The sequence below is a fragment of the Geotrypetes seraphini genome, chromosome 15 (assembly GCF_902459505.1).
Source record: "Geotrypetes seraphini chromosome 15, aGeoSer1.1, whole genome shotgun sequence".
Lineage (NCBI taxonomy): Eukaryota > Metazoa > Chordata > Amphibia > Gymnophiona > Dermophiidae > Geotrypetes > Geotrypetes seraphini.
The window spans coordinates 18,920,547-18,937,342 of NC_047098.1; the positions used below are offsets into that span (position 1 = coordinate 18,920,547).

Sequence of the window (16,796 nt, forward strand, 5' to 3'; positions counted from 1 at the left end):
ATGGGGTAAGGGGCTTGTTTGGGTGGGCGGGGTATGCCGGTTCCAGCATGGGGGTGTGATGCCGGTTCTCGGGGGAGGAGACGTTCGTGGGCGGGAGCGATGCCGGTTCGAGCGGGGGGGAGGGTGCGATGCCAGTTCGCGGGGGGGGGGGAGCCATGCCGGTTTGAGCGGGGGGAGGGGATGGTGGAACAGCGCCGGTGCCTCATGGGGGGGGGGAGTTTCCCTTACTTCCTGTGGGGAAATTCGCTTTGATATACGAGCAATTTGGTTTACGAGCATGCTTCTGGAACAAATTATGCTCGTAAACCAAGGTTCCACTGTGCAATTATTATTATTACAAATGTATATTCCGCTAATCAGAGTACAGCTCAGTCTCCACAGAGAACCAACGAAAGGCATTAAAATTTTGGTCATTACCTGCTGAAGGCTCCTCTTAGCCTGCAAGGCTGCAGCCAGCTTCTCTTCCTGCTTCACTCGCATTTTGACCACCTCGTGCAGGAACTTCTCCTTGGCATCCTTCGAATCCAGGCCACTGTCCAGCGCCTGCCTCAGATGCTCAAGTTCTGCCTCCAGCCCATTGCTGTGTGACTCGGCATGGGCCAAGGCCTCAAAGGATGCGCCAATTGTGGTCGGGGCCGGCATCCCAGGCGAGCTCAGATCTTTCGCAGAGCTAGCGGAGGTGAAGGACGGAGAAGATAGCGAAGACAAGGAGGAAGTGACTGAAGAAAGGAAAACAAGGGGGACCAAGTGTTAAAACCCATTGTGCATTACATCGTATTTCAGATGAACAAGAAACTCACACAGAATGAAGCCCTTTTAAGCAAAAACTTTTTTTTTTTTTTTCAGTTCAATCATCTTTATTGACATTTATAGTTACATAACAAATAACCAGCAATTGACCAATGAACTGGCGAACTTTAACAAATGTAGGAAGATTGAAAGACCTAAGATTTGCCCGATTCTTAAGTTTAATCCTTAAGGAAAAAAAGTCACATGTGGGAATTTAGTAAAGTTCACCCAAAATTAGGCAGCAGGATAATGTATGCTAAGTGTGAGTTCTATAAAGGCAATTCCATGTAGAAGAAGCTTAGGGCCTGATTCTCAAAACCACACCCTAAGTTAGGCGGTGGTAGGTGCCCAGCGCTGACTAAATAATTGGTCTAACTGGTGATAAATTGACCAAGTCATTAAAAACCAATTAAAAAGTAATTAAAAGAAAAAAGTAGGCCCCTGCAAGCGCCTACAAAGAACACTGTCCGAGCCCCATCTATAGAGGCGCCTACATCAAAAGTAGCTTTGGTTTGCGTCAGAAGTGGGCGTAGGCACTGGTGGGTGCCTCTGTAGACGTGGTTCTCATCACATGTAGGTGCCATAAATGTAGACCTATAAAAACCTTGGCCTACACTTCCACCGCCTACTTTTGACGTGGCTGTGATTCTGCAAACGGCACTCTAGCACGCCAAGTTGCACATAAGCGTGTGCCTGTCTTCCTCTTGTGTCCTGTAGCGTCATAGTTTTAACAATTGTGTTTGTGTGTGTGTGTGTGGGGGGGGTTAGGGTTTGTTTGTTTGTTTTTTAATTGGGAAATTTTTATTCCACAGTTTATATTGTAACATTTTATTGAAGAAATCCAATAAAAATACAATACTAATATAATACAATAAAATAATCATTACATAATAAATTTACCATATTGACATTTGATCACATATCATTCATTTCTTCAAAATAAATTTTTTGAAATAACCTATTACACAACTCTCAGTACATTCCCCTTTATACCTTCCACCCTTCCCTTTCCCTCACTTCCCCCCTCCCCCCCAATTATGATTGTATTGTTATTATTTGTAAATCGTACTGGAATATGATATTACGATCAAATTAAATTTTTAAATAAACTGGGTCGCAGAGCCCAGGCAAGGTCGTCCAATGGCTGAGAACACTGTCCGGTGGTGTCACGAAGGGGGCGGGATAGAGCCAGATCAGGAGGGTGTTCCTTAAAGGACGCTTTCGCCACTCCCGCCGGCTTCTTAGCCTTTTTCTTGGCCGCGGGGGTGGACCAGCAGCCGCGCTGAAGTGCAGGTCCCAGGAGGTTCCGGACCCGGCCGGCTGTGCACCCCCCTAGGGCGTGCGCCCGGGGCGGTCAGCCCCCACCCCACCCTCGGTTCGCCACTGCATCTAATTCTTTCTGTGTGTTTTCCCCACTGCTGTTGTGGATGTAAGTGGGTGTGCCTTAATGTTGGTGCATAATGGCAGATTTAAGCTAGTATTCTGTTAAAACTTTTGGCTATTATAGAATATTACCACAATACTCATATTTTTGGCGCCTAACTATAATACACTTTGAAGATTTGTACCTCTAATTCTGTGTGTTTTCCCCACTGCCGGTGGAGGCTCGGGTAAGGGTTAAGTTTGGCTGTATTTGTTACAAAATCATGTTTGGACTAACTCCTAATTATCTTACCAATCTGTTCTCCTTCAGTAACAGTAAACACACTAGACACTCACATGCAAACTTCATTTTTCCATCCGTTAAAGGATGCAAATTTTAAAAATATCATCATCACCTTCTATCTTAACAGGCAGCAATATGGGGTAAAGATTTAGACCTTCCAACTATGACCTCCAGTATCTATTTAGAATTTAAAAGACATTTAAAAATGTACTTGCTTACTAAAATATTTGAGCAACTAAGCTATTCCATTCAAATGTACAAAAAATTTTCTTTTGTAAACCGCATAGAGCTTTACGGTCCTGCGGTATAAAAGCCGATTGTTATTTTATGTTACTTTCAGAGGTTTCAGGAAGTAAAAGAAGCATTATTTCTAATTCTTGGAAGCTGACTCATGCAAACACTATTCCTTCTAAGCAGAGTAGGAGTCCTTCAACTGCATTGCCACCAGTGGGGGGCAGTGCTTTAATATTGCATCTTCGGTCACTAAGGACAGGCAGGTTCCTTAGAGTCCTGCAGAGCCTGCCTGTCCCTCACTATTGAAATCCCTTCTCATTAAAACACCAGCATTCATATATAAATGCCTAATTCCATATAATCCTGTCAGAGCTTTAAGATCAAATGAACAAAATTTATTAACTATCCCTTCACTTAAAATTATAAATACAAGACCCCAATTTATTTTTTCAGTAACCGCGCCACAGACCTGGAATGCTCTTCCAATTTATTTACGAAAGGAGCAGGACCTAGGAAGATTCAAAAGTAATTTAAAAACATTTCTTTTTAAAGATGCCTTTGATATTTAATTTCTTAATACCCAGGTCATTGATTTTATTCTATTAATATGCTTTTATTTTTTGTTCCCTCATGTATCTTCCCTTTTTTGTTCTACTTTCCTATATTAAATTGTATTTCATTATCCCTTTTTTACCTTATGTTATGAATATGATGAGTTAATTTTTAACCTATTGTATTGTTTTAAGCTTGTATTGTATTGTATTGTTCCCCTTTGAATGTATTTTAAATTGTCCATCGCTTTGAACTATGATTAAGCGATTAATCAAAAGAATTAATAAACTTGAAAACTTGAAACAGCACCCCCCACTGGCAGGATTGTAGGTAGAGAACCCCTCCTCAGTTTCATATGATTTGCATATACATACATACTGTATATGTAATTTAAAATGTTGGCTCACGCTTACATTCTTCTCTGCTTTCCACTTCAATCTCAGTCTCTGATTCTTTGTCTTCCTCCATGGCGGTGACGACTGTACCCCGAGGCTCGGAGGCTGCTGAATTTTCTGCAGTCAGTCTTTTCCGTGAAGAGACTAGGCTGCCTAGGGTCTCACAGCTACGTGGCACTACAGTGGCACAGGGTGAACTGCTGATAACTTTCTGCTGGCCAGGAGGCGGAGCCAAAGCCACATTAGGTGCCACGGAATTTTCAAAGCTTTTGTAATTGTAAAACCTGTTGATTAAAGCAAAACAGAAAGAGTGAATTATCTTCAATAATCTCTTAGCTGTTAATATAACATTATGTAGCATGAGGCTGTTTATTCGTGCAATGTTTAAATTTTTTGGTAAATGAATTCCATTAGTCCATTCAAAATGTCACGGGTGTGATTTAAATCAAATCTTTCTGACTAGTGTTTTAAATCGATTTCATTTCAATTGAACCCACCCTGGCCCATGTGTAAATGCTGGTTGTGAAGTAGGATCCTTGTCCTCACTTCCCTTCTTCCTATTCTCTCTCCTTCTCTATTTGCTCTCTCGTGTTCAATCTTATTCTTTCCAGTTTTGGGAATTGCCTAACGGAGCAGTGAGCCCAGAACCAGAGAAGTCCAGTTCAGATCCCACTGCAGCTTCCTCCATTGCCTTAGCTACAAACTCAAATAGTGAGCCCTGCAGGGACACAAAAATACCTACACGGCTTCAATAGCTTGCTGGTGGTATTTAAGATAATAATATTTTTTTAAAAAGTAGCAAGTTGAAACTATTTTGGCAGTGTAAAAACGAGGGACAGCGCAGAATCTCACCCTTCATTGAACATTAACGTGATTCTAGCTCTTGCTTACTGTGGAGCATAACATTGTGACTGCATTAGGGCTATTTAGTTCTAATGCTTGCAGTGTTGTCTGGTCTTAATTGTATCTTTTCAGTAGTAACTCGTAAGAATCATCTCTTATAAATTAAAAAAAAAAAAAAAAATCCAGGGCACATCGTATATCTTTAAATCAGGGGTGGGAAACCTTTATACACAGAGGGCTGTGTGAATGTCAGTACCATCCCTAGCGGACCGCACTCAGAAAATTAACAGATGCGCTGTGTAATTGACTGCCAATAAAACTCAGTGTGATGTCTGAATGAACATAAATTATTACCAGAATGGTCTGTTACCCTACACTTCTGTCTTTTGCAAAACAGTCAAATAGGTTTTATCTGGTTGCTGTATCCTTCAATAGTTCAAACTGGCGACAAAACTCCGATTAATGACCTTTGTACAGGCCGCTGTGGACGGGTCACCCATTCAAAGTTATACTTGCTCTTTGGCCATCAGCAGTTACAGGGATAAGTTCCACAGAGAGCGGCTAATTTCACCACTCTCGCTGTACATTTATAAACCCTTTCCCTAACATCCCTAAGCTTGCCCCATTCTAAACTGATTTAGTCACAGACTCACCTACGTGGTCTGTGTTATCTGCTTAAGTGCCCCAGATTTAAAATAAAAAAGCACTCACATAGTAAGTTCCACTGCCAACCAATCTAAGTGCTATTTAGTATCAGGTCCTGAGAGATCAAATACCTTCTTACAGCTACTAATGGTCGTTTCACAGCTGAATTGTGATTCAAATGATAAATAAATACATTTTTCTCCTAATCTGTTTGCTACTGGCAATGCTCCCCAGCGGATTTCAGCCTTCCCTCCCTAACATGTGAATGTAAGTAAATCTATATGCAAAGATAAGAGTTTTTGTACACCCGAAACCAAACTGGTCTGCTTTCCTGGAGAAATTCCATCTACTTTTCAGTTGCAGACTATTCTTACTTTCGAATATTTTCATACAATTCATTCTCTGCATGGAAAACTCACACACGCAGACAAAAAAAATCATACAAGTAAGGGGGGGGGGGGTAAAAAGACAAATTCAGACGTACGCAGCCAAGTTGGAATGATTGATGGGGTGTTGAGGGATCTGTAGAGTGGGCGTGTCCGCGCTAAGCATTGACGAAACATCCCTGAGGAAATTGAGAAATAAAAGAAGTGAAACATGGAATGAGCAGAGCAACAAGAGGTAAATGTCAGAACATGCTAAGTGAGGACACTGGCCAGAGGTTGTTCAAATGGCTCAGTTTTTTGCCATATGACAAGGTGGGTTGGTTGAGAACGCTGCCATTAAGTTTAGGGCTGTCAATGAAGTGGTGAGCACGAAATGGCATGACTAATGCCATATAATAATTCAGAATGTTGTGTGATCTTGGCACCGAGGTACCCCTCTCTTCAAACCCAGCATGCACCCAAAAAGAGGAAGAAAATGCCTCAGACTAATGTAGCAGCGTAGAACCAAAAGGTACAAATCAAATCTGCTTTTGATACTTTCACTGGCTAAAAAAAACTCCCTCACAGAACAGCTCAGGTTTAGAAAAGGGCAAAGTCACCCGGAAGCACGTTCAAGGGCTTGGCTGACAAAAGACGACTTGAGTTCCAACGCTGGTCTCAGCGTGGCTGCACTTTTCAAGGCTGTATTGTTTGTTCCGCGGATGAGCCAAACATTGGTGAAGCAAGGTCGCTTGTCGGGAAAATTGGAGAAGACGTGACAGCGTTGGAGCTCAAGTCGTCTTTTGTCAGCTAAGCCCTTGAACGTGCCTCCGGGTGACTTTGCCCTTTTCTAATCTAAACCTGAGCTGTTCTGTGAGGGAGTTTTTTAGCCAGTGAAAGTTTTGATTTGTATCTTTTGGTTCGACGCTGCTACATTAGTCTGAGGCTTTTTCTCCCTCTTTTTGGGTGCATGCTGGGTTTGAAGAGGGGGGTACTTCGGTGCCACAATCACACAACATTTTGAATCATTATCTGAACATATTATATGTCGTGCATCCTCGTATAATTTGTTAACACATTAGTAAATGACTAATGCCATGGAATGAATTCTCTATAAGGAAAAAGCCCAGCAGGCTTAGGACTAGTGGTACTGAACCCACAAAAATCTGAGGAAGCAGGAATTATTCTTTGTTTGTAAAGTGCTATGTACCTCTGGCAAAATGTTATCCAAATTAATACACCGAAGATAACGTGTATGAGATTTTGTAACCACACAGACCCCCCTTCGTAGCCGACCAGTGTTCCAAAGTGGATCTATGTAACCTGGTAAGATCATGCCCAATATTTTCATATTCGTCTTTCTCCAGCTCTGTAAAAATTCTGAGTGCCCCAACCCAGGTTCTTTAATGTCACCTGATTTAAACAATTTAAAATGGTTATGAGACAAGAGGGCCAAGGAAACTAAAGTGTTACAAGCCTATAAATAATACCAAAACCCAATGGCGTAGTGAGAGGGGGGGGGGGAGAGGAAGACATCCCCGGGCGCCATCTTCGCAGGGGGCACCAGCCCCTCTCCTCCTCTCCTTAAACATTCACCGGTGTGAGCAGCATGTCCGCTTGCGCTGGCCTCGGCTCCCTTTTGATGTCACCTCCAGATTGCAGGTGAAAGATACTGCTCATGCCGGCGAACATTTCAAGAGGTACGTGGGGGAGGCGAGAGGTGCTCAAGCTGAGGGGAAGCGTGGGGGGAGGGGCACACGGCGTGGCAATGCCAGTCGCCACCGCCCCAGGTATTAATCTCCCTCGCTGTGCCACTGCTAAAGCCAATGCATAGAATAAAACTTAGGTTTCTCAAAATGGCTCCCTGAATGGCCTAGGGCAAGGGGTGGGCAACTCCGGTTCTCGAGGGCCGGAATCCAGTCAGGTTTTCAGGATTTCCCCAATGAATAGACACTGAAAGCAGGGCATGCACATAGATCTCATGCATATTCATTGGGGAAATCCTGAAAACCCGACCGGATTGCAGCCCTTGAGGACCGGAGTTGCCCAACCCAGGCCTCAGAGACCGACCGGCCAGTTGGGTTTTCAGGATATCCACAACATACAGTATATGCATGAGAGACAGCATTCCTTACCTTATGTGTCATGCTTTACTATATTATAAAATTGTAGTTCATTTTCCTCTTTTACTTGTCATGTGCTGCCTTGAACCCTCCTCCCCTCTATGTCTCCTATTGTATCCTACATAACCCCAGGTCTAAAAACTTTGATTGTGAGCCCACTAGAGACAGAGAAAGTACCTGTGTGGGGAGTGTGTGGCCGTGGTTTAAGCTGCAGCCTCAGCACCCTGAGGTTGTGGGTTCAACTCTCATGCTGCTCCTTGTGACCTTGGGCGAGTCCCTTAATCCCCCCATTGCCCCAGGTACATGAGATAAATTGTGAGCCCACTGAGACAGGTAGAGAAAAATGTTTGAGTACCTGAATGTAAACCACTTAGGCTATAAGTTGTATATAAATGCTAAAAATAAGCTTTGGCTATACCACAGAAAGGTGGTATTTCAAATCCACGGCCCCTTTACATGCTATAGAAAGCTGCCACACCGAGGTTTTCTTGCAAGTTGCTTTTACCTGTCACGAATCAGGGCAGGAAGATGCACAGAGAGCTCTTTGTCACTTGATGAAATGGCGGGGGACCAGGGCCGGAAAGCAGAGAGACGCTGCCGTGGATGCACACAGCCAATGCTCTGCAGGGAGAATAACAAGAAGGAATTAAACACCAATTAACAACATAAGCTGCACAGGCAGAATGCAGAAAACAGTGCTAAGTTTATTCTGGGGAGTATGTTTTAAAAAAAAAAAAAAAAAATTGTTTTCTGTTGTTTTGTCTAAAGTGTGCAGATCTGTACTTCCTAATGTTGGGGATGGATGGCTGATTCCCTGCTCAGCAACTTTTTCCTGGAAAACACAAGCCAGGCTAGACTGAAATTCCCGCTTAGTTGCCGCTTTCCAAGGAACACTTCAAGGATTGCAATAGGCTAAATCAGAGCTTCCCCAGACCCACATTTGGGGTCATGACGGGGGACTTTACATATAATTTTATTTGGCCACGGTCCTCGGGTCACAGCCACAAAAATACTGCTATGCATTAAGCTACATAAAGCTTCTATGGCTGGTTCATCTTAAGAGTTTCTATATTGGGGGGGGGGGGGAAAGACATGGGAATATGACTGGCCCCATCAGTGGCCTCACAAGAATTGTAGGATGGCTAGAAAAGGGGCAAAAATAAATGATATTAATCTGCAAGCACTATGGTGTATCTAGTAGCCATGTGCTGAAAATGGCTAGTTTCTTTCAGTGGCATACTGAGGGCGAGTGGCACCCCTCCTCCGCCCGCACACCCTAACCCTTTTTAATTTTCCAGGCGTGAGCAATATCACAAACTTGCTGCCCCCCTTGTGTCGGCTATCCCTCTGACATCACTTCCTAGATGGGGGGGGCCCCGAAAGTGACGTCAGAGAGAGGAGACACCGACGCGGGCAAAAGGTCGTAATGCTGCTCGCGCAGGGCGCAGGTAAAATTAAAAAAGTACAAGGGAAGGGGGCGCAAGCGTGCAGTAGGGGGGTTGGGAAGAAGTGGGGGGGGCGCCCTTACCAACACCGCCCCCGGGTTGGACCGCCCCCCTCCTTACTAAGCCACTGGTTTCTTTGCAGGCTGTGATACCTTTACTTGGACTAAGATAAGAATCACCTTATTAGGTAAGACAGGTTTTTTTTTACCAGTTATCCAGCCAACATTCTAGCTCCGAGACTGCCATCTTATCCTCAGGTCTCCCCAATTCTTCTGGCAAAGCTTCCTTGACTCACCTAAGGGCTGATTTCTCAAAGACTCTCAAGAGACCGCATTACTCTCCCACCCCTAGCCTTTATTGGATTGTAAACCTGAGGAAGCAGGAATTATTCTTTATGTTTGTAAAGTGCTATGTACCTCTGGTAATGTTATCCAAATTAATACACCGAAGATAACGTGTAGAGAATGACATGGTGACAAAATTCATCACCGTTCCCGTCCCCGCGGATATCCGCGGGAAATAATCCCATGTCATTTTCTAGTGTCTATTTCAACCTCGGTCCTTCTACACCAGCATTCTTCAAAGCAAAGCTTGCGAGTCAGTGGTTGTGGCCATTCATACTCTGATTCTTATGTGAGCCAAGGATAATGAAGCCATTGTGACATCACTGATGTGATTGGCTCTTAGGCACTGGTGGAATGAGGCATTATGACATCACAATATCTGCTCTGGATACCAGAGACTGTCATTCTGTAGTGTCTGTTTCAACCTCAGTCCTTCTACACCAGCATTCTTCAAAGCAAAGCTTGAGGGTCAGTGGTTGTGGCCATTCATACTCTGATTCTTCCCTCTCTCCTTAAAGAATGACATGAAGATGGTTTCCTGCGGTTATCCGCGGGGACGGGAACGGTGATGAATTTTGTCACCGTGTCATTCTCTAATAATGTGCATGAGATTTTGAAACCACAGACCCCCCTTCGTAGCCGACCAGTGTTCCAAAGAGGATCTATGTAACCTGGTAAGATCATGCCCAATATTTTCATATTCATCTTTCTCCAGCTCTGTAAAAGGTATTACAGTCTACAAGAATCACTTTGACTGCCAAGTGGGGTCTTCTTAGGGTTACTGGACGTCCGGATTTCCCTGGACACGTCCTCCTTTTGAGGACAGCTTTTCAAAACCCGGCACTTTGTCCGGGGTTTTGAGAAGCTTCCTGACATAATTGCGTCGGGAAGGGGCATGCACGGACGCAACTCGGTGACGTCACGCGCGCATGAGGTCATTGCGTTGTGTCCGTATATGCGCGGATGCCGGCTGGGGGTGGGGCTGGGATGCAGAACAGGGTGGGAAGGGAAACAGAACTGGGCGGTCCTGGGGGCGTGGCTATGGGTCCAAATTTCCACGAAGGAAAATCTGGTAACCTCTCGGTCTTCTGCTTCTTGGGCTGTCCAGGGTTGGAGATGCTAAGGAGATAGAGACCGTTTGAGGGAAGAGATGGGATGAATCAGTGTCATCAGGTAATGGCGGCACCTAGTGGATGGAGGCAGGACCCAGAACTGAAGTGTTGTGCAGTGAGCCCTCCTCCACTCCCTTCCAATGACCGTCACTGCTAGGGGAATTGGGAGGGATATAAAACAGAAGGAAAAATCCCTGTGTAGCTATGCATAAAGGCACATGACACCAGATGCCAGCCCTGATTCTGATCTGAACTGAAAGGCCAGGTCAAAATATAAAGGTAACATGAGACACTTCAAAAACTCCACGCATTTAATATTTACCTTATTAGATGTGCTAGACAGGCTCCGTAACCAGCTGTGCTGCTTTTCTTTCTCCGTAGAGCCAGGGCACTGGCCAACCGAGTCATCCGTTCTAGACTTTTTGGCAGCTGGTTCAGAAGAAATCTGAAATTAAACAAAAGAGAAAGAAAAAACAAAAAAGATGCGAAAATTAAACAACCAAAAGATGAACGAAAAAAAAACGACAGTCTCTTCTCCTTTCATATAACTGCAACGCTGCAAGACATGGCAAGATTGGTCTTTCTGATGCTCTCAGTCGAGCACTACACCGCATGTTATGCCAACCGTCTACGCAGGGTTAATAAAGACAGCAGCACGTACATTTTTGCAACACCAAGCTCATTTCCCTAATCATCTGCAAAAGTAATCCGGAAGCATGAAGTTGTAAAGGCTTCCAGCGGAACTGGAGTATAAATGAAATCACTTGACCCGAAATGGATAAAATATGTTGGCTTCTTTTTGCTAAAGCAGGATCTTATGTGGCTCTGAACTGGAACGCTTCCTTTACATAACAACACTACTGGCTTTGTTTTATTTACTTGCTATGGTTGTTAAGTTGATGACTTCACTGCACCGCAGCTGCGGCATATTCTGGGTGTACTGCCAATCTTTGCGTTGTCTTTTCCATAAGGGGCTCTACTTGGCCTATATATCACCCCTGAAGCACACTTAAGTCCCCCTGGCAAGCTAGGCCTTCCACTCCACAATTTCCGACAAGTCGACAAAAAAAAAATTAAAGAATCTAACTGGTACCCTGGAGTTACTGGGAAAGGCCCTTTTTCAGGACAGAAAAAATATAAACAAGAGGGGGGGAAGCATGTTTCTAGTTATAAGTCACATAAATTACAGTATTAACATTTTTTTAAAAAAAAACACTAGAGCCAGAAGGAAAAAAAAAAAAAAATAAATCAAAGTCCACAAATGCTAGCCTCTGAAATAAATATGCAGAATCTCTAAGTCCAGCTACCACCAAAATCTAAATCGCTACATTTTTTTTAAATTTAGATTTTGGTGGTTGCCAGGCTCAGAGATTCAATATATTTATGGTCTTAAGATATCAACATTTTTTTTTTTCCTGCTGGCTCTCTGTCTGGCCTATTCATCACTTCTTCTAGCCTGGGCTCACACTGGATATGCAGATCAACCCTAGCATGTCAACAATTCTGCTGTCAATGCCAAGATCATTATCTCTGTATCATTTTTTATGGTGGTAGAGCTGTCTGGAAATCACCAGCCACATTCCGGCTAATACCAGCAAAGTTGGCACCTTATACCACCTGTTCCCAGAACGATCCGAGGACAAGCAACGCTGTTATGAATGGGGCAGAGGGGGGGTCAAATATGCAATTTGAGTGCAATGGAAATGAATTTTTTTTTTAAAAATAAACAGCAGTAAGTCACCTCTGTACAGCTCATGCCTGTGTCTTAAACATATGGGGCTGGACTTTCAGTCAGAACAATCACCAAATTAACTTAAGGGCTCTTGCCAATGCATAATTTAACCCCCTCTTCTACCAAACCGCGCCAGCAGTTTTAGTGCGGGGAGCCGCGCTGAATGGCCCGCGCTGCTCCCAATGCTCGAGTTCCTATGAGCGTCGGGAGTAGCATAGGTCATTCAGTACGGCTCCCCGCGCTAAAACTGCTGTCGCGGTTTGGTAGAAGAGGGGCTATGTTTTAAGTTTATTAGTGCATGATATACCGCTTTACATTCTTAAGCGGTTTACATCACACAATGTTAAAATTTTAAAACAATAAAATAGGGGGTGTTACATATAGGAACACACTGTTAGACAAATCACTTAGGGGGTCCTTTCACTAAGGCACGCTAAAGCATCCATAGAATATAATGGATGCCTTAGCATTTAGCAAGTGCTAAATCGATTAGTGCGTACTAAATCAGTTAGCGCGCCTTAGGGGTCCTTTTATCAAGGTGCGGTAGGGATTTAACGCGTGGAATGCCACGCGTTAAACCGTCTGCCGCGCTAGTCGCTAACGCCTCCATTGATGAGGCGTTAGTTTTTTGGCTTGCCGCGGGGGTTAGCGCGTGATTAAATGTCCGACACGCTAACCCCGCTAGCGCACCTTGATAAAAGGAGCCGTTAGTAAAAGGACCCCTTAAACAGCTACAAGCGGGTAGGATTACATTGCTTAAAATTTAAAAAAAAAAAAAAAAAAAAAAGGGGTGGGGAGGGAAAAAACAAAACAAAAGGACATGGTACGAATTCCATGTGATGCTCTGGGTCTGGGTCTTGTGCCCCTTTTTAAAGAGAAAGGTTTTAAGCATTGATTTGAATTTAGAGGAATTAAGACGCTTGCCTCAGCACGAGTGGCCACGAGATCCACTACGTTGGGGCCACCAATGTAAGAATTGTTTTTCGGGTCGTGTCACAAAATATTTGCCGAACGGAGGGAACCGAAAGAAGGGACTGTTGGGTCGACCGAAGTGGTCTGGAAGTTAACATACGGAACCAAAAGTCTATCTAGCATTTTAAACGTTATTTGGTGGGATATGGGTAGCCAATGTGCCTTTTTCAGAAGTGTGTGTGTGTGGGGGGGGGTGACGTGATCAAATTTTTCTGCATGAAAGATCATTTTTACTGCTGGGTTTTGAATAATCTGAAGCCTCCCAATTTACATAATTTAATCTGTATATTTAACGCTGCTATGCTTACAGATAAAAACACTGAATATAAGATAAACTGATTAAATGTGCCCAACACTATCCACTAAACAGATAATTTTCATGGTATGATCTTTGCTCCTCTCCTAACCAAATATAACGAGGTACCAGTGCTTAGGTACCACTTACACCAGGGGTGTCAAAGTCCCTCCTCGAGGGCCGCAATCCAGTCGGGTTTTCAGGATTTCCCCCATGAATATGTATGAGATCTATTAGCATACAATGAAAGCAGTGCATGCAAATAGATCTCATGCTTATTCATTGCGGAAATCCTGAAAACCCGACTAGATTGCGGCCCTCAAGGACCGACTGACACCCCTGACTTACACTGTTGTGGTTAAACATATACACCAGGGGTAGGCAATTCTGGTTGTCGAGAGCCGGAGCCAGGTCAGGTTTTCAGGATATCCACAATGAATATGTATGAGATGGATTTGCATGCACTGCCTCCTTGAGATGCAAATCTATCTCATGCATATTTATTGTGGATATCCTGAAAACCTGACCTGGCTCCGGCTCTCGACGACCGAAATTGCCTACCCCTGATATACACTTTCACATATAAGTGGCAGCAGAGCAACTAAGCACTACTCCTTAAAGGCGCCCCAAAAGGCACAGCACATAAATGCAATGGGTGCATTCACATGCACAGAACAGGGGCATGGACAGTGCTGCCACTTACAGAATATTGTAACTTACCTGCACCCTTGTCATAATTTGACCCCTGCAGTTCCGCCAAGTCTATGAGTCTAAGAGAGAGTGCAAAGAACAAAAAACCAAGCCAAGTGGGGGAAAAAAAGCACAGTGGGCCTCCAAGGATGGGCTGGTATCTAAAGTTTATTTATTAAAGGACCCGGCACTGGCCGTCTTCATCAGTGAGCGCGGTCTGTGGTTGGCTTTGGCAGCCTTCAACCGTACAAATTAGCCATGCTGTTTTACACTCACGACCCCTGATGCAGACGCTTTGCCGAAACATGGCCTGTGTAGGGTCCTTTAACAAACTTTAGATGCTGCCTCATCTTTGGAGGCCCACTGTGCCTTTTTCACTTGGTGCAAAAGTAAGGCACACCAATGCCAGCTTACACTAGCACTCGATAACAGAATTTGGGTGCCCAGGTACCATTACAGAATAGACTCTCACCACACAGCTTAAAAGGAGGCGCCAGCTTTGTAAATGACCCAGTTCTGCCCTTTTAATTTCTAATGGTCCAGCCAGCAGCCAGTGCAGAACTCCCTTTGAATATCAGTCCAGCAAGTGCTATAATAAATAAATTAACCACTTATCCATGCCACAGCTCCCAAGGGCCTGCCTGATTTACTATTTTACACCCATCTCCTCCATTTTTTTCCCTTGTTTATTATATATATTGAAGGATAAGCTATTCCTTACTAAAGTCTGATAAATTATCAAGACTTTGCTCTTCAGAAAAGAAAAATGAAAAAAATCCCAAGCGTCTCTGGATATGGTTCACATTTTCCAGAGACGCTGTCTGTGCAACAGCAGTGACAACATGCGATAGGTATTTGACATGTGTCTGCTGCTCCTGCCCTATCCACTAGGGAAAGATTGGGTGAGGGGGGGGGGGGAGCGCAAGAAAAGGGGAAGAGAGGCAAGGAGAAGATTAAAATAAATAATACAACAGGTGTCTGGTGTCTGCAAAGAACCGTCCTTTCCGTGTCACCTGGAAACGAAGCGCCATGTCCAGGCAGGCTCGGAGGCCCATGCCCTGGAAGGCAAACGCCACACGCCAAACCAGGCTCTCCCTGTCTATTTAAAGAGGGAGAATCTTCTTGGGTTTTATTTTTTTTAAAGAGGTGGGGCTGGTGTCGGCTGAACAAATTTAGGGGTCCTTTTACTAAGGCACGCTAAACGATTATCGCGCATTAAATCGGTTAGCAGGCCACAGTGAAAGGACCCCCTTAGTGCTCACCTAGAAAAAAGAATCTCGATGCCAGCTGTCTTGAAGAGAAGTATTTATTGCATGCATAATTACACTGTCTGAGAAGGGGGGGCCTGACGCCTGCCACCACACAATTTGTATTCCCTACTGGAAGAATATATGAACTGATAGACGGCAAGGTGAATCTTTCCAGTACAAGTTGCACTAACTGGGGACGTGGAGACAGGCAAGGGAGGCACGCCCATGGTTCATAGACAACGGCGCAAAAGACAAAAGCGCGCAGTGACAATTGAGCGCAGTGCGTGCCGCCGCGCCGCTCTAAATTACAGTTTTTAGGGGCTCCGACGGGGAGTTTTTTGGGGAACCCCCCAGTTTACTTAATAGACATCGCGCCGGCGTTATGGGGGGTTGTAACCCTCCACATTTTACTGTAAACTGAACATTTTCCCTAAAAACAGGGAAAAAGTGAAGTTTTCAGTAAAATGTGGGGGGTTACAACCCCCCACACCCCCCACAACGCCCCCACAACGCGGCTCGATGTCTATTAAGTAAAGTGGGGGGGGTTTCCCCCCCACGCTCCCCCGTCGGAGCGCTAAAAATAGTAATTTAGAGCGGTGCGGCGGTGCGCGCTGCGCTCAATTGTCTGGGCGCGCCTTTGTCCCGGCGCACTTTTGACCTGACACCCACGCCCATCCTTTCTTCAAGCAACAGGAATTTGAAAATTCAGCCTTCCACCAGACTCAGGAGGAGTACACACTGAACTATTCTTAAACCAGAAATCATGCAAAGCTTACTCGATGGAAGGATACTTAGGCTGCAGAAGAAAATTACTTGTGATCCAAGTTTTTAAAATAAATAAACTCATTTGCTGAAAGTCTCTAAGAACATATTAGATAGATAGTTGTTTGGGTGATGGTTTAGGTACAGATCCTACTCGGATGATGGAAAAAGACTAGTTGACACCTTGAGACCCTCCCAAAGATAAATCCTCCTAAAAATAAATAAAAAATGTTGCTTATTAAAAAAAAAAAAGTCCATTTGTTATATACATTCAATGTGGATATCCTGGTTTATGGTCCTTGAGAACCAGAGCTTCCTATACCAATATTCCCCTTTCATTCTTATACAGGTTTCCCCCAAAATGCACAGGGGTTCCGTTCCAGGAACACCCGCAAATTTAAAAAAAAACCGCGAATGCGGTTTAGGAGCGTATCGGAGGCAGGAGAGGGCAAGCTGGGGGCAGCGGCGGGTGAGGAAAATCGGGTGCGGGATCATTCTTAGTATTTTCCGAACGCCTCTTCCGGGAACTGAAGTCAGGCTCCACCAATCCCATGTCAGAGTCCTCAGGTCCTTTCTCCTATG

General features: G+C 44.3%; 1 protein-coding gene across 3 annotated transcripts in view; it reads right to left on the reverse strand.

The window, feature by feature from the left end:
* The window catches only part of SKI (SKI proto-oncogene), a 212,804-nt gene that overhangs the window by 20,049 nt on the left and 175,959 nt on the right, over window positions 1-16,796 (reverse strand). For all 3 annotated transcript variants that reach the window (XM_033921228.1, XM_033921227.1, XM_033921226.1), the window contains exons 2-6: window positions 10,836-10,958; window positions 8,118-8,233; window positions 5,609-5,689; window positions 3,655-3,920; window positions 418-719 (exon numbers count right to left, since the gene is read on the reverse strand). In XM_033921228.1, the coding sequence (XP_033777119.1) occupies window positions 418-719; window positions 3,655-3,920; window positions 5,609-5,689; window positions 8,118-8,233; window positions 10,836-10,958 (888 nt within the window). The remainder of the gene's footprint in view (window positions 1-417; window positions 720-3,654; window positions 3,921-5,608; window positions 5,690-8,117; window positions 8,234-10,835; window positions 10,959-16,796) is intronic.